The 26864-nt window shown below is 38.9% G+C and overlaps 1 protein-coding gene and 1 pseudogene across 1 annotated transcript in view; both read left to right on the top strand.

The window, feature by feature from the left end:
- KLF12 (KLF transcription factor 12) overlaps positions 1 to 26864 on the top strand; it is a 455468-nt gene that overhangs the window by 186164 nt on the left and 242440 nt on the right. The window contains exon 3 of the mRNA XM_054719850.1: positions 22417 to 22506. Coding sequence (XP_054575825.1) covers positions 22417 to 22506 — 90 coding nt within the window. The remainder of the gene's footprint in view (positions 1 to 22416; positions 22507 to 26864) is intronic.
- LOC114232448 (small nucleolar RNA SNORA31) lies at positions 25255 to 25360 on the top strand (annotated as a pseudogene).

Genomic DNA, 26864 nt, shown 5'->3' with positions numbered 1-26864 from the left:
CAGATGAGTTACAGGTCCCAAGGTATTCACCCTTTGAGCTTTTAGGACTCTCTGCCAAGGCCAGCCTTGTCTGACTATTGCACTGTGCAGTAGAGCCATTACCTGTTAACTCTTTCAAATGTGAAAACAGTTGTGAAGTACTGCTTATGGACCTGTATTGGCCTTTGGCTTCTTAGAATATTGTACTTTAGGTTTGTAATTAACTAGTTATCAATAATAGGAAGGAAGCAAAGGGGGAGGCCAGACATTGTAAGCATGGCCATTTACGCAGCTTCACCAGGAAGCTGCAATTTCACACTCCCCAGAGAACCATGAGCTCATTCCCTGCAAATCGCTAGGGAAAGGGCTCTGACAAAGGGGAAAGAGATGATTGCTCAGTGAAGTTGGGGTGACTAGGGAAAATGCCCATCAGGGAAATCTGGGGGAAAAAGATCATTGGTCAGAATAGGCAGGGCCATTGCAAGCCCATGAAAATCTGGGAATACAAACTCCCCCAAACAAAGGAACTCTCTCTTAGCTTACTGTTGGCTCTCTGGCTCCTTTGGCTTTGCTCCTGCCCGTGTTCCCTCCCTAGCCATGTGGCCATGTGGACCCCACATGCAATGGCCTGATGGACTGCAACTGGGAACACAAATTGAGCTAACCTGATGCTAGCCTGGCCACTGCTCCAACATGGAGCAAAAACTTTGGACACTGACTCTGATTCTAGCTCTATTGAAGCCAAAAGGAAACGGAACCTTTATTTCACAGAAATAAAACTTTCTACAATACCTCATCCTCCCATACAAGTCTAGAAAATTGTTTTTCTTGAGATATCACAAGAAGCCCACTCCCACTAACAACAGGTGGGGACATGGACCTCTCCCCACTGCTAACAGGTTCAGTCCAGCATTAATGTGTCTGAGCATCCTGACTCAGCCTCTTATAGATTACTCTGATACCATTTTAGGAAAATTGAGATATCCAAAAAGTTTCGTGGTATACACTAGAACTACAAAATACCTAAGATTCTCACAGAGTGATTCTGAAAATCTAGGGTAGTTTTGCTATCTTGGTGCACTCCTGCGTTCTGTTGAGCTGTGTCATAAGCTTTGGGAGATGCAGAGGTAATTAGTCATGGATAAGAGCCATTAAGGTGTTTACTGTTGCATGGGCCTGCTTATTAGTATTTGTATTTTCTTGCTGACTCTATATCTCTGCATCTTTGGCTACAGTTCATGTGGGTGCGAAAAAGTACTGAATTCCTGGGTTTCCTCTTGAAAGTTACAACAGCACACATGCACTTTCTCATTGTCTAAGGTTTGGATGGAAGATTCTGAATTGGTATAAAATTGGACATGAGATATTTGTAACAATACTTTAGGAAGGATCTGTCAGATCTTTCCAGTTAACTTCCCTATTTATTGGCTTCACTGGTAATAAATTATAGAAATAGGCCCATCAACCCTGGCTAGTGTGGCTCAGTTGGTTGGGCTTCATCCTGGGCACTGATAGGTTGCCAGTTCTTTTCCCAGTCAGTGCGTATGCCTGGGTTGTGGACTCAATCCCCAGTAAGGGGCATGAAGGAGGCAGCTGATTAATATTTCTCTCTCACATCAATGTTTCTCTCTCTTTCTCTCAAAATCAGTCATGCTGGAAGCCAATGCCAGCATGTCATAATTGCAAGAGTTTCATCAAAAGGTTGATGGAACTTGGGGACTCAACAAGGGCTGAGTCACATATGTTATCGCCTGTTGGGAATGGCTACTAAAGGCATTTCCCCAAACCTGAAAAGGATGATTGCTTGCTGCCAGACAGATCAGGGCATCTTAATCTACATGTTTTTGCCTCCTCCTGGCCAAACACTTGAACAGCCTGAGGTAATTCCTCATTCTGACAATGGACTTTGTAGAGGAAACCCTACCCTTTGATATGTATATCTCTACCTTGCCTTAGGACAAATTGTGTTAATAAAAAGCAAGGGGTCCTGAGACAAGGGGAACTTGGTTTCTTCAGCCAAGCTCCTCAGCCCCCCGACATGCCTTTCAAAATTATGTTTCGTCTCTGGACTCTTTATTAATTTATGCACAGCCCCTTCTCCAGATTGCTGAACCCTTCTAGATGCCGGATCAAGACCACTAGCATTACAATCAAAATCTTTTTTAAAAGTAGGCTCATGAGTTGAGCCTCAGATGCCTTTACTGCTTAGATTACCCTTCCTAATCACCGTGTGCTCAGGTTTCCTCCTGTCTATCATTGAGGAGGTATAATCTTTTGCCAGCTAGATGTTTGCTTGTATCCACAGGGGACCAGATTTAAGCACCAAAGTTGTACACAGTTGCTTATTTAATAACAAATAGCTTGAAGAAATGTAAAATGCTGCATTGAGTACTTTCATTTAAATAACTGTATTATCATTTGTATATTGCTTCTTTTTGACAACTTATTTTCTATCAAAATATTAAAGTTTTCTCAGTCTAGTATTGTAAAGTGAAAAATTTATGTATTGGTGTTATTGCATGATACCAAGTACTAAATCATTGTAAGACTTTTTCATATAGAGAAATCGATTTATTTTGTTGAACACTTTTTAACTTAAAAGGATGATTGGTAGAAAGAAACATTATAAAAACAATGTTGATTGACCTGTCCTTTTGTTAGGAGAAGTAGTAAGACTTACTACATAAAACTATTTTGTTAATGTTTACATAATGCATTCTAAAATTGGAAACAGATTGAAAGATTAAGGTTAGTTAGTCAAGGTAGAGTGCTGTGTCTCAACCTGCAATTGTTTTTTCTACTAGACATTTTTCAGGGACATGCACATCAAATTTATATATACAGACAGACCTTGGGTTACATCGGACTCGACATACATTGTTTCGTGGTTACATCACCATCTCCCATTTATTTATAAAAACAAAGTTCCATCATTTCGACATATGTACATATGTGTTTTATGTTTTTTATTATTTACCACAAGTAAATGTAAGGAATTGTTATCTTTCTTTTAAATTTTTTTTACTGTTTCACTTCATTACTGTTGTGTATGTGCTCCATGTGAGTGACATAGGTGCTTATATAGGTTGGTTCCGACTTAAAGCGAAAATTGCATTACGTAGCGCTGTAGGAATGGATCTATGACATAACCCGAGGAACTACTGTATATATACACACACACATACACACACAAATATAACTTACATACAAACACACTTATATACATACTAGAGGCCGGGTACACAAAATTTGTGCACTTGGGGGAGGGGTCCCTCACTCTGGCCTGTGCCCTCTTGCAGTCCGGGAGCCCTTGGGGAATGTCTGACTGAGGGTTTAGGTGGGAGCGGGCCTAAGCTGTCAGTTGGACATCTTTAGTGCTGCCGTGGAGGCGGGAGAGGCAGCCATGAGCGCGGCTTCTGGCTGAATGACGCTCCCCTTGTGGGAGTGTGGCCAGCAGAGTGCAGCTCCTGCATTGAGCATGTTCCCCTGGTGGTCAGTGCACATTATAAAGACCAGTCATTCTGCCATTCGGTCAATTTGCATATTAGCCTTTTATTATTTAGGATATCTATATTCTTCTAAACTCTTCTGGCATAAAAGTGACTACTTTATTGCTTATTTAATTGTACTTTAGTCTTACATATAAATACACTGGGTGATCAATTTCTTTATTGCCAGGAGAAAAATTATTTACTGAAGAATGATATATTTGTTCATTTTGCCTAAATTAACCAATCATCCATTGGTCTTGAGAAAATGTTATAACTAATGTAGGGTAATAGAATAACATTTGAATCACCATGCTTAAACAGTATAAAATAGTATAGAAGACTGATCTCTTGTTTTAAAACTCTTGCTACAGCTTTTTGCTACTTTTGATAATTTTATAAACCTGGCAGTAGTGGTTGCTTTTAAAAATTCTGATTCTTTTAAATGTCTAAATATTATTTCTGACATTCCACAAAAAAACAAATGCATTATTGAATTGTCTGCTTATGTTTAACTGCTTTTTTGAGATCAGCTTAAAGAATATAATATTTGCATATTAAAAAGATTGAATTTGTGATTAAACTGAGAGTTCAGAATTTTTTAAATTAATAAACTTTATTTTTAGAGTAGTTTAAAAAATTTTTTTTTTGTTTGTTTTTTGTTAATATATTTTATTGATTCTCCACAGAGAGGAAGAGAGAGGGACAGAGAGTCAGAAACATCGATCAGCTGCCTCCTGCACACCCCCCACTGGGGATGTGCCCGCAACCAAGGCACATGCCCTTGACTGGAACCGAACCTGGGACCCCTGAGTCCGCAGGCCGACGCTCCATCCACTGAGCCAAACCGGCCTCTGCTATTTTTAGAGTAGTTTTAGATTCCACAAAATTGAGCAGAACATATAGAGAGACTTCCCATACACCCCATGTTCCTACTCATGTACAACCTCCTCAACTATCCACCTCCAACACTATAGTGGTGTATTTGTTTCAGTTAGTGACACATCATTATCACCCAAAGATCACAGTTTATATTAGGTTTTACTTTTGGTGTGCATTCTGTGGATTTGGACAAATATGGATAATGCCATGTACCCACCATTGTAGATCTTATAGTAGGGCTATCGCATTGTTTCAATTTAATGGCATATAGTATTGAACATCTTTTCATATGCTTACTTGCCATCTGTATATCTTTGGTGAGCTGTCTATTTTATAAAGTCTTTGGTCCATTTTTAGTCTACTTCTGGTCTCTCTGGTCTGATTCATTGGGCCATTGGTCTGCCTTTTTTCTGGTACCACGCATTCTTGATTACTCTAGCTTCGTAGTGAGTCTGGAGGATGGTTATTGTAAGTGGAGTAATAGCCACTATATTTGCTACTATTTTCTATTTGTTGCTATTGTTCTTTTTTCCTGTTTTGCTCTTTTATACTTTTTCTACCTTTTGTAATTTTATTTCATTTATTGAAAACATTTACTTTTTTCCATCACCATTTGTCTCCTCTGTGCCCTCTTCCACCACCCCGCAGTCACCACACTATTGTCCGTGACCTTTTGTAACTTTAATTGAACATTTTAAATAATTTCATTTTCTCCCCTTTCTTAGCATATCAATTTTACTTTTATTAAAACTTACGTTAGTCGTTGTCCTAGAGTTTGCAATATCAATTTACAGCTAATCCAAGTCCACTGTTAAATAATGCTATCATGCCCTAGCCAGTTTGGCTCATTGGATAGAACATTGGTCTGGGGACTGAAGGGTCCCAGGTTCGATTCTGGTCAAGGGCATGTACCTTGGTTGCAGGCACATCCCCAGTAGGGGGTGTACAGGAGGCAGCTGATCGATGCTTCTCTCTCATCGATGTTTCTAATTCTCTATCCCTCTCCCTTCCTCTCTGTAAAAAATCAATAAAATATATTTTAAAAAATAATGCTATCATGTTTCATAGAGAGCGTGAGCAATCTTATAATAACAAAATATCCCTAATAATTTCTCCTCTTCCTTGTGTCAGCCCATCAAAGCCATTCCTCATTCTGTTAATCTGATTTTGATTGATTGCATTTCTTTTTGAGTCGTTCTTAGAATTTCCATTTATCTGCTTACATTATTCATCTGTTCTTGCATGTTGTCAATTTTTAAAAATTAAAGCCCTTAGTATATTACTAGGTGTGCCAGTTAATGCGGATTTTTTTTCAATAGGTGGAGTTACATATATGTTGATATATATGCGATTTGATATGTATGCTATTTTGACAACAAGCTTCAAAACTTCCTATGTCAAATTTGCTGAAGGCATTAACATCATAGATATTTTTATGCTTAAAAATGTTGGATTTCATGCCAAAAAAAAAAAAGAGCATTTGTGGGAAGTTTTAATTCATTACTTTATTTTGAAGAAAAGTGCTGCTGAAAGTTATCATATACTTTGGGAAGCTTATGGTGAACATGGTCCATCTTAAGATACTTGTGAATGCTGGTTTAAATGCTTTAAAACATTATTTTGATGCAAAAGACAAAGAATGTCCAGGTCAACCGAAAAAGTTTGAAGACCAACAATTATGCTGGAGGCTAATTCCAGTAGGGCATAATAAAATGCAAGAAGTTCATCAGATGTCTGATGCACACGAAAGAAAGTCTTTTTTGCATCAAATTGTGACTGGCGATGAAAAGGGGATTTATTTTGAGAATCCCAAATGCACAAAATCATGAGTTGATCCAGGTCAACCTTCAACAACGACTGCAAGGCCAAATCACTTTGGAAAGAAGACAATGCTCTGAGTTTGGTGGGATCAGGAAGGTGTGGTGTATTATGAGCTTCTAAAAGCAGGTGAAACCGTTAATAATGATTGCTACTAACAAGAAATAATCAATTTGAACCACGCTTTGATCGTAAAACTACCAGAATGGGACAGAATACATGGCAAAGTAATTTTGCTTCATGATGACGCACCACCACACACTTCAAAACCAGTTAAAGACACATTAAAAGATCTTGCCTGGGAAGTATTAACCCACTCACTCTATTGACCAGACCTTGCTCCTTCAGATTACCACTTGTTCTGATCGATGGCACACGCACTTTCTGAGCAGCACTTCAAAACATACGAAGAAGTGGAAAAATGGGTCTCTGGTCTGCCTCAAAACAAGAAAAGTTCTATTGGGACGGTATCCACAAATTACCTGAAAGATGGGGGAAATGTGTAGCTAGCGATGGACATTACTTTGAATAAAGCACTTCTGATGTTTCTCTTGAAATTATTGTGTTTTCTTTGATTACAAAATCCACATTATTAACTGGTACACCATGTAATCACCATTTTAAAAATTCCTGGTCTGGCCTGGCTGGCTTTGCTCAGTTGTTGACCATCCGTCTATGAATCAGGAGATCACAGTTCGATTCCCAGTCAGGGTACATGCCTAAGTTGCGGGCTGGGTTCCCTTTGTGGAGCGTGCAGGAGGCAGCCAATCTGATTCTCTCTCATCATTGATGTTTCTCTCTCTCTCTCCTTCTCCCTTCTGTTCTCTCTAAAAATCAATGGAAAAATATCTGTAAGGGAGGATTAAAAAATAAATTCTGGTCTGGTTATTTCAATATTCCTGCAATATCTAACTCTTGTTCTGATGTTTGTTCAGACTGCTCACTGGTTTTTTTTTTGCCTTTTAGTATGCCTTGTAATTTTTTTTGAAAGGTGATTATTCTATACTGGATAAAATGAACTACAGTAAATAGGCTTTTATTAATGTAATGGTTAGGTGTAAGGGGAGAATAAGCATTTTATAGTTTTACTAGGAGCCCAGTGCACGAATTTGTGCACCTTGAAAGGAAATGTGGGCTGCGAGGCTGCGGTAGGCACAGCAGTGTGTCTCAGCCCATCCTCAGTGCCCCTGCCCTGCCCCTTCAGCTTTGGCCCCTCGCCCCCTGTCTGCCAGCAGCCCCGCTCCCGCCGCTGCTGCTCCCACATGCTGATGGTGCTGGCCCCACTCTCACCTGCTGAAGGCACTGAGCAGTTGGGGCCGGTGCCAGCAGCAGGTGCAAGCATGGCCTGCGCCTTCAGTAGGTGCAAGAGGCAGCTGCCGGCCCTGATTGCCCTTCAGGAGCCGGGGGAGGTGGAGAAGACCTGAGCGACGATTGGGGCCAGCACCGCTGCTCACACCTGCTGATGGCACCGAGGTATTGAGGATGGCATCGGGTACAGGCAGCAGGTGTGAGTGGGGCCGGTGCTGGCAGCAGGTGAGAGTGCTGGGTGGGACCGTGGCGCGTGGGAGCAAAACATTTTCAGTAACCACCAGAGACTTGCTCTCATGATAGCGACTGGCGCCCCACCTTGGTCTGGCACCCCTGCTCACCTGCTCCACCATCCCGCCATGGTCGATGCCTGCCATGTTCCATGCTCTGCAGCCTGCTGCCGATACCCGCCATGTTCCACACGCTCCCCCTCGTGGTCAGTGCATGTCATAGTGACTGGTTGTTTGGGTCAGTTTTCCACCATTCGTTCTATTTGTATATTTGTATAGACTAGAGGCCCAGTGCATGAAATTCTTGCACTCAGGGGGGTCCCTAAGCCTGGCCTGCGCCCTCTCACAGAGTCCAGGAGCCCTCAGGGGATGTCCAACTGACGGCTTAGGTCTGTTCCACATGGGGAACAGGCCTAAGCCGTCAGTTGGACATCCTTAGCGCTGCCGCGAAGGTGGGAGAGGCTCCCTCCACTACTGCTGTGCTCGCCAGCAGTGAGCCTGGCTTCTGGCTGTGTGGCGCTCTCCCTGTGGGAAGGCACTGACCACCAGGGGGCAGCTCCTGCATTGAGCATCTGCCCCCTGGTGGTCAGTGCATGTCATAGTGACCAGTTGTTCCACTGTTTGGTTTATTTTTGCATATTAGCCTTTTATTATATACTAGAGGCCCGATGCACGAAATTTATGCAAGGGGCCCTGAGGGCGAGGCGGCAGCCACGCTGCCACCCCGGCCCTCACAGCAGTAGCCCTGGCTGCCACCCTGGCCCTGGCAGCACCAGCCCCAGAAGGACGTCAGGAAGGACGTCTGGTCTAATTAGCAAAGTACACTTTTATTATTATAATCTAGAGGCCCGCTGCACGAAATTCGTGCAAGGGGCTTGGCCCTCGCAGCTCTGGCTTCGTCTGGAAGGTCGTCCAGACAGTCGTTCTGCTGTTTGATCTAATTAGCATATTAGCTCTTTATTATATAGGAGGATGGTTAGGTTTCAGTCTTTTGGTGAGCCTGTGCCTCTCTCCTGTGTACTTCACCAGTGTTTCTCAGTCACCCCACGCCTTTAGTGGGGCTCTAGTTGTATAATTACCTACCCACTTATAGGTTAGATGCTGATAAGAGCCTATCAAATTAGGCTCTATAAATTTCCCCTGAGGGCAGGCCTTTTCAGAAGAATTTAATACTGTGGCATAATTCAAATGGAAACCCTCCCCCTGGTGGAAGTATGAAGGGATTTTTCTCCAATATTCACTGAAAGGACCTCTGGTACAGTTCCTGGAGATAAAACTCACAAAAGTGTGGGCACCCCCTATAACTTCATGGCCGTGGAGTTTTTAACTCTCAGGCTTATCCACCCTGAGCCTTTAGGAATTCTTCCATTACAAGTCAGGTTTCTCTACCCCAGCACTGTTCCCACAGAAGTTTTTGGTTTGGGGAGGGGTTGTTGCATTCTCGTGCCTTTGTCTCCAGTGTTCGGGGATAGCAGTTTGCCTTATGACCTCACTTCTCTGATAGATCTAACAGAAGCTGTGGTTTTTGTTTATTCAGCTTTTTATATGTTGGATTGGCGACTTTAAGCTTCTTACAAGGTGGACCAGAAACTGAAAGTCCCTGAGGATATTTTTAGTTCTTCCAAAAATACATTGTTGAGAACCCAGTTCTTTTCCTCCTCACTCTCTAGGAATTTTCTCAAGTAACAATTCCAATATTGTTATATAACCAGAGAATGCGGCCTTAACAATTAAAGGCCCAGGGAAGTGGAGATCTGCACAAAGGGCAGAGAGTATAATTGTCTGTGGTTGTCATAATATGCTATATGTTGTTTAAAAATCTGACAAGTGTAAGTCTTTTTGCTCCTATACTTTTCCAGATAAGAACAGAGAAGATTCATTTTTCACAAGACTGAAATCTTTTAAACCTCACTCACTGGCTGCTCTTTGTAGGCAAAAAAAAAAAAAAAGAGTATTTGGCCCCTAGTTTCCTTTTTTAGGATGCTACCAGTAAATTCTTAGCACAAGATAACAGAATAATACACCCATTTTTCTATTGTTGTGGAATTGCCTAGAACTTAAAAAAGTTATAGCATTTGCAGATTACATAGAAATATATAGCTCTCTGCCTAATGAAGGTATTTGCAAACATCAGTTGATAGTTCATTTGAAGCCATATAACAACTTAGTGAATCAGTTATAAATATACATTGTTAATACATTTCTTTTCATTTCACCTACCTTTCTTTTTTAGATTAGTAGGAGTTAAATTTTAACTATAACGTGAATATACATGCAACTTTGTGTGTGTGTGTGTGTGTGTGTGTGTGTGCGTGCGCACGTGTGTGCACATGCATGCCTACACTCTCCTGGATAGAAACTCATTTCTCTGGTATGCTTTCTGTCACTGTTTTTTTCCTAACCTGTTTGGATCTTTTTTACCTGAAATGTTGAACACCCATGTATTTCTTTTAATTATATGGCTAATATGTGGAATTCATTAAAATATGAGGAAATTTTTCAGGACGAAAATGAAAAACACCACACCAAATACTTTTAGCTTTCTCTGTATCTTCTTTCTCTCTCTCTCTCCCTTCCTATGTTATTAGCATTGTTTTTAAAGGTATTGAAACATATTTTTCTGTTATCTCTTTATCACTTAATTGTGCTCATTCATCTATTTGCTAGTAAATATTCCCTGGGCTGACCAGCAGCCCCTGAATGTTGAGCAGATTACTCTGACACAGTTTCACTGTGAAAGAGAAGGCTAAGGGACGGCCTGGCTGAAGAAGCCAGGCAGCCTCGATTGCCTGTCTTGTTAGGTTTTTATTGGAATTTTTATCTTTAGATACAATCAGTAGGGTGAGTAATCTTGGGAGGACACATGTGCTTACCTTGTCCTCTAGGCCAGGGCATCCAGGGATTAAGCATAAGGATTCCAGTAAACACCCAGGGGTCTGCACATGCACAGACTAGTTTGGAAAGGTCAAGGAATAGTCTCCCCTAAGTCAGAATTCTGATAAACAGGGCAGGCGGCCTTCCACACACTTCCCTTTTACCAGAATGTGCTCCTTACAACTTTCCAACCAAGTCTCTTGTGCTCCCAACAAAATACAAAAAGCTATGTATCATAAATTTCATGAGTAAATATTATTCAGTAATTTGGCAGAAGAGTGGTAACAGGACTATCACCTATGGGATAAGAACTAGTGAGAACTGAGAGAAAAGGCTGGCTGTGACAGGCCAAGGATTCCAGTAAACATGGCATGTGAGTTAGCAAAGGAAAGGTGTCTTTCTAGCCTTGATGATGAATGTCATTCCTTGAGGGAAAATTAATAAAGCAGAAGATTTTCCTCCTTCTTTCCTCCCTTCCTCCCTCCCTTCTTCCCTTCTTCCTCTCCCCTCCCTCCCCCCCATCCCTCCCTCCCATCCTTCCTTCCTTTTTATTTATTTATTTTTTTCCGGTGTATGGAAGTCAGAGATACTGAATTTGGTTTAGATTTGTAATTGTGCCAGGCCCATGGAATGTTTATTTGGAGATGTCAAACAGTCATTTGGAATATATTTCTGTGTCTTGAGAGAAAGAGGTCAGGATTGAAAATACAAAGTTGGGTCCCAGCAAATAGTTTCTGAAGTCTGGCTGCTAATAATATCACCTGCCTGTTTTCTAGTGGAGATGCAACAGAAATCCTGGAGAAGACAATTCTTCATTGTATGGGACTGACTCCTGCAATGAGGATGTTTGTCATCCCTGGCCCCTGGATACTAAAGGCCAGTGACACTCTTCCAATTTCGTGTCACTTCTCCCCTCCCCTTCCCCCACCCCCACATTTTTAAAAGGATTGGGTAGAAGGTGGAGGGAAGATCATAATACAAATACAGGTTGAAGTCTACTGAAATGATAGCACAGAATATTAGAAATCCATATGCGTAGTTTTAAATTTTCTAGTAAAATTTAAAGTTACTTTTAATAATATATTTTATTTAACCAAGTATAACCCAAATACCGTTTTAACATGGAACCAATAAAAAATTAATGGGATATTCTACAGTTTCTTTTTCATTTTAAGTCTTCAAAATCCAGTGTGTGTTTTACATGTAAAGCACATCTAATTTGGACTAATCAAATGTCAGCTGCAAGTAGCTGGTGGTTATCCAGACATCATAGATACAGAATATGCTTATAGACTATAAGTATACCCATGGAAGTGAATTTGTGGTTTGCCTTTTCAGCATGTTTTCCCATCTTCTAAAAACAATTTCTTTCTTTATTTCCTTCTTTGAATTTACAGTAAGATGTTCTAGAGACCTACTATCCCTCACATCTTTATTTTTTTCTTTGTAAGAAAGCACTCTTCTTCTTCTTTACCAAGGGTATTGCTTGTTGCAATGTCATTTACACAGCCCATGGTGATTTTAATTTGTTCCTTTGGTCCACTGCAACTAGACAGAACTGACTCCCGCAGTCCCACAAGGTTATGGTGTTACCACAAGGCTGTATTTATGTTACCTAAAAGACAACATTCCTAACAAAATTAATCAATTAAAGACAGGCTTATATTTCAGTTCATATTGTGAAATACTTTGTTCTTGATAGAGGAATCGGTCCTGGTTTCTATGAAGAAAAGCAAAGTATAAAATACCATCCAGCAAATCTGATGTAGATCCAAGATTGAAAACTGTCTTCTAGTTTCTTGTTGAAAGTTAAGTCACCATGTCCATTTGGGTAATTACTGTTTCTTACTTTGGGAATTTTTTGAGGCTAATTTGATAGATTCTCACTGGCCATGTCTCAATGGGTCTGGAGATCTCCTCTGAGATGCTATATTAATATTGAAATCCTTACATTTTTTTCAGGCTCTGCAGCTTGAACTAATGAGCAAATTTGCAGCTCCTTTCTAGAATCTTTGCACTTGTGGGAAAATTTGGATATGCAGGAAGAGGAGAAGGAATTCAAACAAAATAAAAGAAAATCTTATAAAATGTTGCTAATTTCCCAGAAAGTATATTCTAAAGTAAACTAAAAATATTCTTTATAGCGGGTATTTTCTTTTAATAGTGAGGTAATGTTTATACTGTAGGGCAATATAATTCAACATAAAAGTAAAATTCTTTCCTAATAAGTTCATTATATTAGTAATTATAAAGCAGTGCTTCTTAAATGGGGCACTTTTTCCCTCCACTCTCCCTCCCCCTTTACATTTGGCAATTTCTGAGGGCATCTCATATTGCTACAGCTGTGGGGGTGAGGGAGTGCTACTGGATAGCATAGTGGTAGAAGGCAAGGATGCTATGGAACAGCTTACAATGCCCAGGAAAGCCCCAGAGCAAAGAATTATTTGGCCTAAATGTCCATATTGCAGATGTTGAAAAGCCCTGGTCTAAGATACTATCTCAGTTATGGCAATGGACTTCCTAAGTATTTTCTTTCTGTATAGGCAACATTTATTTTAGCCATATTCAGTCAAATAACAGAAAAAAAAATAATAAAAACTTCCTGGGTACAATAAGTTATATTTTTGTTACACCTTTTGACAAACATGAACATAATGCCTGTACATGCTTTTGAAAGGAGTTTTTAGGGGTGAAATAGGCAGGTTTAAGAAATTTTAGGAATTAAGGTGTCTATGGAAAAAGCACAGGTCTACAGAGCTGCAAAGGGTACTACTGGGAGCTGCAAGATAAGGGAGCTGGGAGCTGCAAAAGGTACATTTCCATAAGATAAAGGAGCTGAGAGCTACAGAAGGTACATTTCCATAGAATAAGGGATCTGGGAGCTGCAAAAGGTACACATTTACAGAATAAAGGGAAGGAAGCCCCTCATTCAAAGAGGGAGGAAGAAAGCTGAGAGGAAATAGAACAATAAGGGAAATGAAGGAGGGAACCTCAGGTACTTCAGGTGAGGCTTGAGCTCAGGAGTTGCTATAGTGACCAATCTAAGGGGGATAGTAACCAATCAGAGGGGATATCAAGGCACAAAAATCTGCAGCCTTTATAAGCCCTGGAAAAAAGGAACTCAGTGGGACTCTTTCCCCTCCCCACGCGGGAGTCTGTGCTGTGGGACCTTTCTCCCTCCACGTGGGAGCCTTTGCTTGTTTTTCAATAAATTTCCACCTTTGCTATACCATCTTCTGTCCGTGGTTTCATTCTTTGACTCCACCGGACAAAGAGGCCAGGAAACTATCCTGCCCAGGGAAACACCGCATGTTCCAGTCCAATTTTCCCGTGTCACTTTGACAATACTTCTTGGATGAAATAAATTTAAAGTTTATCTTCTTCTACTTTACTTTTTTAAAAACCAGTATCGTGTGTAGGGTTTTCAAGGAATATACTATACAGACAGTCCTCTGGTTACGTCGGACTCGACATACGTGGTTTCGTGGTTACATTGCCATCTCCCATTTATAGTATTTATTAAAAAAATGTTCCGTCATTTTGATGTATGTACATATGTGCTTTATGTTTTTTTATTATTTATTTCTCACAAGTAAAGGTCAGGAATTGTTATCTTTATTTTAAATATTTTTTACTGTGTCACTTAATTACTGCTGTGTATGTGCTCCATGTGAGTGACGAAGGTGCTTATGTAGGTGGGTTCTGACTTACGGCAAAAATTGTGTTACATCGCGCCTAGGAACGGATCTCTGATGTAACCCAAGGACCTACTGTATTTGGTACAAAACCTTAACTAAATGAATGTTTAAAGTATAAAATGAGAAGGGAGTGAATATAGATTCTTGGAAGAAAAGGCAAAACCTAGTTTATGTGTTTAGTAGTCGACACATTTTTCTGACCATGGAGGAGAATGTTTAGGGTTGGATCTTTCTCTTATTTTGTTTTCATTAGAATAGTCACACTTTTAAAAAATTGACTTGGATATTTATTTCTCCTCAAAATTCTTTTACTTACTCCCAACCCTTCATTACTATTTCTTCTGGCTGTGTGGGAGAGAAACAATCAACTGCCCATGTTTTAATAAGATAATTCATTTTGGATTTGATAAGGAGCCACTTGACATCATTATAGACCAAGAAAGGTGGAAATATAGGTCAATAGTCATTTCCTTTGCTTCCCACAGAAAATAAATGACTTAATACTTGATAATAATCTTCATTCTCTGTAGGCACAGAGAACCAGTGATGTTATTTCATTACATATTCTATTCAGTGTTCTGGGTGTTTTTTCATTACTTTTCACACAGTTTTTATAAAGGGAAATGGCCGATGTATATGTTAATGTTCAGTACTCTTAAACTTGTACTTTGGCAAATATATATTCTGGTGTGTTTTTTAAGTTTTGATAATCATGGAAGTCTGTAAAACTGATAAATCCTAGAAACAATGTTAGTAAAAGCATAGTTAATTCTTTTCTGGAATATATAGCTAATTAATATATAGACTCACTTATTTAATGCTTTATTTTATTATTATTTTTGCTTTATTTCAACCAAACTTGTGTGTTTCCAACTCTGATCAATTTGACTTTATATATCTACAGTAAGATTTGAGCATCCTCAGTTTAAGAGAAATCTTCCTCTCTATGTAAGCAAAAATATACTGAAATTAAACCATAAATCCAAATGTTCATGTGTTCCTGAGTGTGGTAGGTCCTTTATGGGATATTGGAGGACTGTGAGGTATGGTTGGCTTTTCTTCCTGGGCTTCCTGCCTTGACCTCCATGTAAAGCCTGGAAAAACCAACGCCATCCTTGACATTCCTCTCTCCTCTGTCTCAACCACCAGGCTTCCTCTTCCTATGAACTATCCCTTGGATATGTTTCCTTCTCTTCATTTCCACTGCCACTATCCTAGTTTAAGCCCTTACCACCCCTCCACTGGTTTATTGTGGTAGCCTATGAACTGATTGCTCTCCCTTCTGCATCAAATCCACGGGTTTTTAGTCATCTCCCAAATTAATTCTAGTGCTCTCTCTCTACACACAAAACTTAAACACATTATGCTTTTGCTTAAGAAGCCCTTAGGGCTCCCCATTGCTGCCCATTGTGTGATGCCTAAACACATTTCTTCCCTGTTTAACTCAAGCTTTCTTTTTTTTTAAAATATATTTTATTGATTTTTTACAGAGAGGAAAAGAGAGGGATAGAGAGCCAGAAACATCGATGAGATAGAAACATCGTTCAGCTGCCTCTTGCACACCCCCTACTGGGGATGTGCCCGCAACCAAGGTACATGCCTTGACCAGAATCGAACCCAGGACCCTTGAGTCCGCAGGCCGACGCTCTATCCACTGAGCCAAACCGGTTTCGGCTACCTCAAGCTTTCTTGAGGCGGGAGCCTTTCTGTCTTGCACTTGCACCCCTAACAACTAGCACATAGCAGGCATTGAAGAAGTATTTTTGAATTAATAAATAAGTTACTATAGCATTTAAGAGTCTTCGCTATCTAACCCCAAGTTACCTGTCTAATCTCATCTCTAGTTTCTTGTCTAATGACCATTCTGTTCCAGCCATACCAAATCCTTTTTTTTTTTTTTTGTTTTTAACATGCTTTCTGTTCTCCGGTCTCTGGCTTGCCCTATTACCTCACACTGTGCCTTATGGTTCATGAAGATGGAGTGGATAGAATGAGATGATTTTGGCATAGCAGTGATCCTCACTGTATCTTTATGAGAGATTTGGCCAACTCATAACCCCCAAGTGCATGCAGCTCGTTAGAATATGACAAAAATAATAATCTATTACAATTTGTATTAATTCTGAGGGTGGAAAGTGTTATTCAGAAGCTCAGATCACATTTCTGAAGTATTAATGTTAACTGTACATTGTTGTGGTAATTTAGCACTTTGCCAACATAGGAAATAAAATGGTATTTACTATCAGGAAAATATAAGTTACTGCATTGCACACACAGTTTTACCAGTCTTAGGAGAGTCACAATTCCATGTTTCAATGTGAGATATTTATGGAAGTGTTTTGTTTTTGACACTGAAGACAGTTATTTCATAATAATGTATATATGGATCATTGAAACCACTGAAGGGGATTTAAGTTGAGAGTCCCAATGGATCTATAGTTGGCTCTTAGTTCTGCCAGTAAAATATGGTCATCAGTGTGATATCCACAAACCCATGCTGCAAAGCAATGAAAGATAAAAAGCCTGGTCTAGAATGGCAAAGTCTGTATTTTAAATGTTTGTTTGTAACATTTGAGGTATTTGCCCTCTTCCAAATTGACTTACCAGTGTGAGGATATGTAAGTAAGAAAAATATGCTTTTACACTAATCTAAGTGACAATAAATTAAATGTGTTATCCAAATGTATTTCTCCTGAGTATGAAGTTCCTATTTCATCCAAGTACATGAAACGACTGTGAAAATATTGAATGAGCCACCGAGGATATGAATAGCTTCAAAACACTGGGCAGCAAATGTGATTACCATAGATTTTTCTGGATCTTGAATCAGGATGGGACTGACCTTCTAAATTAATTATGAGATATTTGAAGACAGGAATGTATAATTTTATCAAGCCAAGGAAGTATGTTGAAAGCTTGATTTAAAGAGTGAAATAGCTGTGAATTTAGGGGCTTATTTGACCTTTCATTATTGTTCCCCTAATGCTGATTCTCAATTCTCACCAGTGCCTAGAAGTTGCACATTTAATTCAATGACTAAATAATCTCAGCCCTTAGAGGAAATGAGAGAGATAGAGATAGAGATAGAGAGATAGATAGAGAGAGAGAGATAGAAGAGGAGAGAGGGGAGACAGGTGTTAGGAGTTTACTTGGGCTCAGACTCATTTGGTTTGTAACAGAGCTATACCACTTACTAATCTTGTGACCTTGGACAATTTAATCTCCTGTGTCTCAGCTGACTCATCTTCAGAGAATATACCATTGACCTCTTGGGTTGTTATAAGCACAGAGCCTGGTCCATAGTAAATATGCAAATAGCAGGTGTTATATTTATTGCCAAGAAGAATAAAATGATTGTTGTTTTATGCTACTATGTGATTTGTTGCATAGCAAAAGATAACTGAAACTACTGGCTGAGTGTAATTCTAATCTATTGTTATGGTAGAGGTGACTCAAGAAAGGGGAGAGTTTGACTTCTCTAAGGAGTGTTGTTTTTTTAATAAAAAAAACCAATTTCCTTGTATTCTGATACTTTAGTTTTTTCTATAGCAAATGTACTCAAGGATAACACTTTTAACCAGTTGGCACACTTGCTGTATAATCTTTTAAGAAGCTTCTATGAAATGCCTTAATCAACTTGGTGCAATGAATCATGAATTGCTACTCATATGTCCCTTATATCACTGCTTAACATAATGTGGGCATGGATGGAGCCGATTCATGTTTCTCATCACCTGTAGCCAAACATGAAAATTTAAGATGGGTAAATATTTAAGTAAACATGCCCTGTAACTCGAGAAATAAAAACACCAGTAGATAGATATTTTTGGCTTATAAAGGAAAGCTTTGTTTGAAATTAGGTCTACAAATATTGATTGACTGACTCTTATTCCAGTTGTACAAACTAGATGGCCCATAATCAGAAGGAGGGATAGGAAAAGACCTGATTATGGGAGTAGGAGGGTAGATTGTAGTGGTTAGCCTGGAAAGTCACTCCTATTCAGTGTTTTTATGAGATATGATCATTGAGCATCAATCTCTTTCCTTCTTGCATATTCCATTCATAATATTTTGATTTGGTAAGATCAATGACCTTTGTATTTATACAGCTTTTGACTAGGAGAGCTGTATCAGCTGGACAATTGTGTTGGCAAATCTAATTTACCAATAGGAATATCCAGGGTACTATTCTCATTCAGTTCACATGTTGGCCAACAGCCAACTCATAAATCTGATAATAGTTTTTGCTTTAATTGATAAAATTTATTCATACAAAATAACTTAGGTGTATACACATGTGTATATACATGTGTGTATGAATATATACATACATATATAAATTGTATAGGCTTGTATAATATCAAAATATTTGCTGCAACATAAATATAGAAAGAGGACTATGTTACTACAATTGATGATTATGTAATTTTATTCACCTCTTGGGAATCATTTGAGCTATTGATTTTACAGCAAATGTTCTTTGATTAATATCATGGCAGGATATGTTTGACAACAATTTTAAATTATTAGAGTTTATTACATACTTAAAGTCTACAATTAACTGAGATTGTATGTATCTGATTTTAGCTTAGAGAGATAAATGTATTGATATTTTTTTTTCCCAAGGACTGTATCCTCTATGCTGCATAATTGTCATGCACTATATAAAACCTATATACCTTTTTGGATGGTCTAGAATATGTTGTGATGCTCAGTGCTTATGTTCATGCTAAACAGGGTTAGAGTCATGAATGTAGAGATGAATATGCTTCATATATAATTGCAATGTAACACTCAGGCATATATACAGATTGAATCTGCTCTAGTTGAAAGAGTTTAATAGTTAAGGATTGGTTCCTTAGGGGTGAGCATTGTTATTTATGGTGTTTATTATGGGTGTGGCTGTGCATGATCTGAACAGAGATGGAAAGAGAAATGTTCCAGGGGAAACTTAATTTCTTAAACATTTTTTGAAAATGTGTTTTATTTTTTCACTTTTACATAAAACTAAAATGTATATCCTGTCTTTACACATGTAGAATTATTCAAGAACAACAGTAAAAAGAAAACCATTATGAAAATACAGTGATATTTAAATGTGCTCAATGGAACATGAACCTAGTCAGGTTTTCATGATTTAACAGTCTTAACCTCAAAGACTCTGGTTAGCTTGCATTTTTTAGACTAATGAGTTTATCACAGCTAGTGAGGAAAATGGTTAAAGTATATCAGCTGTAAATTGGTACAAAGCACTAAAAGGGACATTAGCTTCTAATCAGATTCTAACAGTTCATTAAACCTGCCTTTCTAGGATGCTCTTTGTCTTTTCCCCTCCTTTGCAAAGCATCTTCTTCCATTTTCCTCTGGACAAGACCTCCTCCAGGGTAGGAAGCAATGTCAACTCATCCTTCACTGTTTACCCACCAAACAGCTTAGGGGGGATGCTTTGTTACCATAGATTCCTGGCTGCTGTGCACCGCAGGGGGAGTTGAGGGCTGGTCTTTGCTGGAAGGCTTTCCTGAGACTAGATGGTGGCAAGCCAGGCTGGCTGCTTCCAAACACAGAAGCGAGTAACACATTAGAATGTGAGATCCATGCCTGATGTATAAACAACTCACCAGCCTCCATGAATGGATTTTAAGCTTGGAACAAATTAACTGAGCTTGCCAATACAGTAGGTCCTCGGGTTACGTCAGTGATCCGTTCCTATGGCGCAATGTAATGTGATTTTTGCCGTAAGTCAGAACCCACCTACATGAGCACCTACGTCACTCACGTGGAGCACATACACAGCAGTAATGAAGTGAAACAGTAAAAAAAAATTAAAAGAAAGATAACAATGCCTGACCTTTACTTGTGGAAAATAAGTAACCCTATCTAATAAAGAGGGAATATGCTAATTGACCATCACACCCTCACAAAGATGATGGCACCATAGCCAATAAGTAGGGGATATGCTAATTGACTGCCACACCCTCAAATATGGCAGCACCCACAGCCACAAGATGGTGGCGCCCAGTAACCTCAGCCCCACCTTTCTCCGGAGTCCCTCAGTCCCCTTAGCCCCCCAGCCACCCAGGGTCAGCCTGAGGTGCAGGCAAGCCGCCAGTGGTGGCTGGAGCACCAGCTAACCTCCAATGGCGGCCGCCCAGCCACCCAAGGCCGGCCCGAGGTGCAGGCAAGCCTCAGATGGCGGCTGCCCAGCTGCTCAGGGCCAGCCCAAGGCACAGTCAAGCCTCAGATGGCGGCTGCCCAGCTGCCCAGGGCCGCCCAAGGCTCAGGTAACCAGGGCCGGCTGAGGCTTGTGCTGCCAGCAGTGACAGCAGCAGAGGTGTGATGGGGGTGTCGCCTTCCCCTGATCACCAGTTCGCCTCCTACCCCTGAGGGCTCCCAGACTGTGAGAGGGGGTAGGCTGGGCTGAAGGACATCCCCCCCTCCAGTGCATGAATTTTCATGCATTGGGCCTCTAGTAAAAAAACATAAAGCACATATGTACATATGTAGAAATAATGGACCTTTTTTTTTTAAATAAATAAATGGGAGATGGCGACATAACCACGAAATGATGTACGTCGAGTCCAGTGTAACCTGAGGAATGCCTGTAATATCAAAGTTCCTTCTGCTTTAAGCTATCTATTAGGATGTAAATTCCCTAAAAATATGGACCAGTTAAAAGCAAAGATTAAAAAACAGTATCCTGCCTTTTTTAATAATACTGTACATTTCTAAGAAAAGAACATAGCAGTCATTTATTTTCTTCTTTTTATTACTTAATAGACTAGGTACCATGGAATTTTTATAAATGTTCATTAGTTAACTCTGGGATAAATTTGCTTTTCCTTCTTGTTGATTTTTCTCAGCAAATATTTGGGATAAGAGACCCTATACATTTTATTTCTTAGAGTATTTTTCTTAAACAAAAAGAGGAGTCAAGAAATAGGAGAAATAATTAGAGCTTCACTATACTGCACTCGGTTGGTATTATTTGGTAATAAAAACATTTAATTTTTTGATTTATTAAAGTGGACCATGTTCTTATTTAACTACATGATATAAAAGCAACTACTATATGAAAGACTAAAAATCTAAGTTTTAGAAATAATATTAACCTTTACTACTAGGTAGGTAAAATATTTATAAACTGATGTCTTTTTCTTTTAATAAGATCATTTTAGTGTCATATGATTACAGTCTATAGTTGAGCAAAAGAATCATTCTAAAAACCCAAATTTAGGCATTTAAATTTTTTAGTTTAGTCAGTATACAAGGGTAAAGTTGGCATTCTAAACATGTTTTACAACATGAGCTTGATTTTGGCCTTAAGCAAACACTGATATGAGGCTTTCTGACTTACCTTCATAGGTTATTGACTTCAGAAAATCCCAAAAGCAGTGAAAATGAGAAAATAACCTTGATTTAATCTTTTTATAAATAGAGTTTGAAATTCTATTGAGCACAATAGAAATAAGGTTTTCCTTTCAAGAGGTGGCTAATTGATCCCAACATATAGTGAAACAAAAACCAGTTTATTCTTTAGTTATGACTTCAGATTAAACATTCACTCTTGATCCAAGACTTATTATGTTGATTTTAAAGATATTTGGGGTTGTTGATATGTTAAAATTTTCATTTGATAATAATTGCTATAATACCAAAATTCAATGTGTCTAGAACTATATTTTTTGTTTTTAATAATTTGAGACAATAATTTGAGAATATATAAATAAATTCTTTTTATCTATTTACTCTTTTATCGATTTTTGTACACAGTACAACCTCCAGAAGTAATGAAGAAGGAAACTTGCCTTCTATTTCCTTTCACTATTGCAAAAGTGTGATGAATTGCTCCAGCTCCCTATAAATTAATGTAAGGTTTCCTTAGGCTGGTTTATTATAGTCTGACCTCCAACCCTGAGGTCAGAGAATCAGACTGATTAATTCAACTTCTTGGTCATTATTTCAAAGGAAAGTTCAGAATGAGCAGATAATTGGTTGTGCTGATATTCTCATTTAATTATGCTTCATTGTTAAAAAATTGGGTTAGCAGTACTAAATGTACTACAATGAAGGCAGGCTTTAACAGATGTCCTCTTTTGAATGCGTTAAAGCTGAATTTCCCTCTCTCTTTTTGATTCTCAGAATATCAACACCTCTGAAAACAGAATGTTAATGCTTGATGGGATGCCGGCAGTCAGAGTCAAAACAGAGCTTTTGGAATCTGAACAAGGGGTAAGCAGAAGTTTCTGACATCACCACCACCTCTTTGTGACAGTGGCAGTCATTTCCAGAGCATCCTGAGGTTGGCAGGATTTTCTTGTGCCTATGCTTTATTCTCCTGAGTAAAATCACCTGAAACTATGGTTGATTCTCACACCCATTTGCAACCTCAAATATTACTAACCGGGAAAAGATAACTGCCTGAAATTACAAAGTTTTAGTGGCCTTATAAGAACCATATGGCTTTATTTAAATTGTTGAATGTTTTGATAAGCTAATAAAAATCCAAAGCAAAGAGGAAGTATTAAAAAAATAGAAAGGGAATAGAACCTCAATGTCAAAATAGCTTGGTTCTTTCTTGTTAGGAAATTACAGCGTGGTGGTACAGGAATGTTACTGTTTGTTGGGTGGATTTCCCTTTTGACATTTGTATTTATTCTTTTTCATGCCAGGAGGAGAGGGGACAGTGGGAAAAATTGAGGTCACTGAGTTTGAAAAGAGCACAAAAGCAAAAGAAAGCTTTTTTAACAGTGTATCGCCAAATGGACGGATTAATTTATGGCTACTAAAAATATAAAGGTTTAAGAGCACGGCTAGATTTCCTAAACAGGATGTTGGAGACTTTACAATTGTTAACAATTATATCTTCACCAGTTAAATTACAATAAGGGCAGTGTGATCACTTGCAGCGCCCGCTGACCACGTTTTGTATTTAAGCCAACAAGCATTTCTCTTGTATCTGAGTGCACACTACCCACCTGTCTTATGAAACCACCACCACTGTGGCAGTACAGATGCCTGAAAAAAGGACATAAATTACATAAATCCTTAATCTTATTAGTGTATCACTTATTCAAAAAAGCAAAACTAAACATTTGCATTTTTTTTTATTTATTTATTTATTTATTTATTAAAAATATATTTTATTGATTTTTTACAGAGAGGAAGGGAGAGGGATAGAGAGTTAGAAATATCAATGAGAGAGAAACATCGATCAGCTGCCTCCTGCACACCTTCTAGTGGGGATGTGCCTGCAACCCAGGGACATGCCCTTGACCAGAATCGAACCTGGGACCTTTCAGTCCGCAGGCCGACACTCTATCCACTGAGCCAAACTGGTTAGGGCAACATTTGCATTTTTTAAATATTTCTTTATTGATTTCAGAGATAGAAACAACAATGATGAGAGAGGATCATTGATTGGCTGCCTCCTGCACGCCCCCTACTGGGGATAGAGCCTGCAACCTGGGCATGTGCCCTTGGGCCAGAATCAAACCTGGGACCCTTCAGTCCGCAGCCCAACATTCTATCCACTGAGCCAAACTGGCTAGGGCTAAACATTTGCATTTTTTAAACAATCCAAATAGAATTTGAATGTGAATAAAATCTCACTGTTACAAAAATCAGCGTGTCTAAGTTCGTGTGGGATCACATTCAAGAGGTTAGAACACTTTTGTACCAACAAGATTTCTTATGAGGACATCTGAATACATGGATGTGGATGGTTGCATTTACAGGGTTTCTCTACTCCCTTCCTCATTCCTGAGCAATATGTGGCAGGGTGTGTGACATCTCAGTACACATTCCCCTTCTTCAGTGTAAGCCTGTGTCTGAAACACACCGCTGCCATGGAGAGGACATCATTCCACCTTTCTGTTTGGTGTTGATTGTCACAGCTCTGAAATGAACTCTGTGGACTATGTTAACCCCAAATACAACTCCACAGTTCTGTGCATGACATTATGTGACGGATCATATAGTTCAACTTAGGCAGTAGAGCATCATGGCAGCAAAGAGAATGTGGCATTATTATTATTTGTTCAGTGTAGGTGAACCTTCAGAGCAAGCTACGTTTTTACCTGGGTTTTCTTTCCTGACCCATCAAATTAAACTCTATAGCCTCCAAACTAAGTAGTTCTTATCTTTTGTGTTTAACCTAACTGCAGGAAGATTTGTTTTATTTTTTGGAGTTCGGTTTTTTTTTTGTTTTTTTTTTAAATCTAAATGCATTACCTTCAGTTTAATGGAATATGTTTCTGCAAAACCCATATTTAAGTTTAACAAGTGATATTGACCGTGGCATCTCATTCAGAGAAGATAGTCTTTTTACCACTGCTGATAAAAAAGTGAAAAACTGGTATATTTAACAATGTTTTTCTGTTTGTTTCGGGTTTTTGTTTTTTTTTTTTAAAGAGAAAGGCAAAGCTATTCCCTTTTCAATTCTCTTTCAAGTCTTTCATTCTATCAAGGGAAAGACTCCACTTCTTTTTTTTTTTTTTTTCAAGAGAGAGAAAGGGAGAGTAGGAGAGAGTTAGAAACATCAATGAGAGAGAAATATGGATTAGCTGCCTCCTGCACGCCCCGTACTTGGGATCCTGGCTGCAACATGGGCATGTTGCCCGGGAATCGAACCAGTGACCTTTCAGTGCATGGGACAACGCTCAACCAACTGAACACACCAGCCAGGGCCACAGTGTTGTTGTTTTTTATTCTTCAACTTGAATACCAGTAAATCCATTCAGGTCACACATGTTGCTGGAAGGCAAAAAATCACAGAAAATACTACCTGGGACACTAGTCAAAGCCAGGACAGTGTATTACTGTCACCAGTCCTGGGAATCTTTAATGATATCTAAATACTACTCTCCCTATAGCATTAGTTTTCAGTGGTAAAGAAAGGTTTGTATGAAACATTTAGGTACACAAAAAAACAAAAGCCGATATTCCAAGAGTTTTTATGGTGTGAATAAGAACCTCCTGCCACATTTATAAGTATTTTTCTTTTGCACTGAGATGAGAAAGAAAAATATCCCTGCGCTTTCTGTCTGTCTTTGTGGTGGCCTAGATTGAATAAGGGACTACATTTGCAAAAAAAACCAAAACAAACAAACAAACAAAAAAGTATTTTTCTGTCCTCAAATAGGGAAAAGAAAAATTGTAGGTTCATAGGTTGTACTTAATGCTTGTTTATTAAAATCAAATTTCCTCCTTGTGAATGGAGCTGATATTTCTATTTTAACCCTAATTTAGATTCTGTATTTTAGGGGGAAGTAGAAACTTGATTTTATTCTTTTTCTTAAAGTGTTGTGTACTTTTTCGTTCTGTTTTGTATTAAAGCTTCAGGAAAAGCATCCAGCAATGTTCAATGAAAGGTGTTAAGACGTACTTACAGAATTCAGTAATTCGTACTCAGTCACCTGTAATACTTTAAATCAACTCTTCTGTAAGTTGGAGATAAAATCTAGAATTTTAGTAAAAGTTCATTTTGGTCACTTTACTAGAGTTTTTCATTGTCGATAAAGGGATGGATGACATACTATATAATTTCAGATTCTCTGAACTATTTTTAGGTAAAAGAGTGCTAGAATTATGAAGATTTTTTTTATTTCAGTCTTACAGGACTCTTTCCTCATTTCCTGTAAAGGCTGGTTGAAATTTGCTTCTTCATAAGAAAATGTAAACAGTGGTGTGATTAATCACATCTGTGATTATGACTTTGGCAAAAAATGAGACATACTAGTTACAATGAACAAAAAGTTGTAGAAATGCATCTATGTGTCACAACAATGGATGAGAAAGCCTGAAGTTGGTATGTTGGCTGGATTCTGAAATGATTCTGAAAAACCTAGTTTTGAGACTATAGGATGTGGGCATTAAACTCCAGTCCTTTGGGGAAGAAATGTTAGTCTGCTTGTCAGGCTACAGGCAAGCATTGTAAAGATTTGTTCCTTTACATGGACCTCATGTTTCCATGTACCATGAAGTCATGTTTGTTCTCTCCTTTATGCTATACACAGTCCCGTATGTCTCCTACTGTCAGCTGGTCTCTATGTGTCCTTCTATCCCTCTGGACCTTGTGAGCAGATTTTAGAGCTTAGAAAAAGACTGTGAAATGGGCCAAGGTTAGCCACTCTGTTTGTGTATGTGGTCATGTTTCTTCAATCTGATTGTAAGCGTTTAAAGTGCAAGAACTGTTTGTTATATTTTTCTGGTAGTTCCTGGCACATGGTCAGTGCTCAGTAAATACTTGTGTTAATTCAGCTTTTCCAGGCATTACAGTGCGCATGGTGAAAACTATGGAAGCAGTCAAAACTAGTTGTGAACCTGCTCCTACCACCTATTAGGCTTGCTGTGAACATAAATACACATTCTCATTGGTGGCACAGGTCTTCATCTTGCACCCATGGGGCCTGGATAGACGATATGCTGGCATATTGGGCCCAATTCTGAGTACCTTCCTTCCTTTTGGCATCCTTCTGATTCTTGCATCCTTAGTTGTGTGATATCTAAGGAGATCATTACTGCAGTCTCCCGAAAGGCGACGTCAGTTTTCTTCAGGCTTGTTGGAAAAGTATTACCGTAATACAGTC

This window comes from Eptesicus fuscus, chromosome 8 (genome assembly GCF_027574615.1).
Source record: "Eptesicus fuscus isolate TK198812 chromosome 8, DD_ASM_mEF_20220401, whole genome shotgun sequence".
Classification (NCBI taxonomy): Eukaryota; Metazoa; Chordata; class Mammalia; order Chiroptera; family Vespertilionidae; genus Eptesicus; species Eptesicus fuscus.
This window is presented reverse-complemented; position numbering and strand designations above follow the sequence as displayed.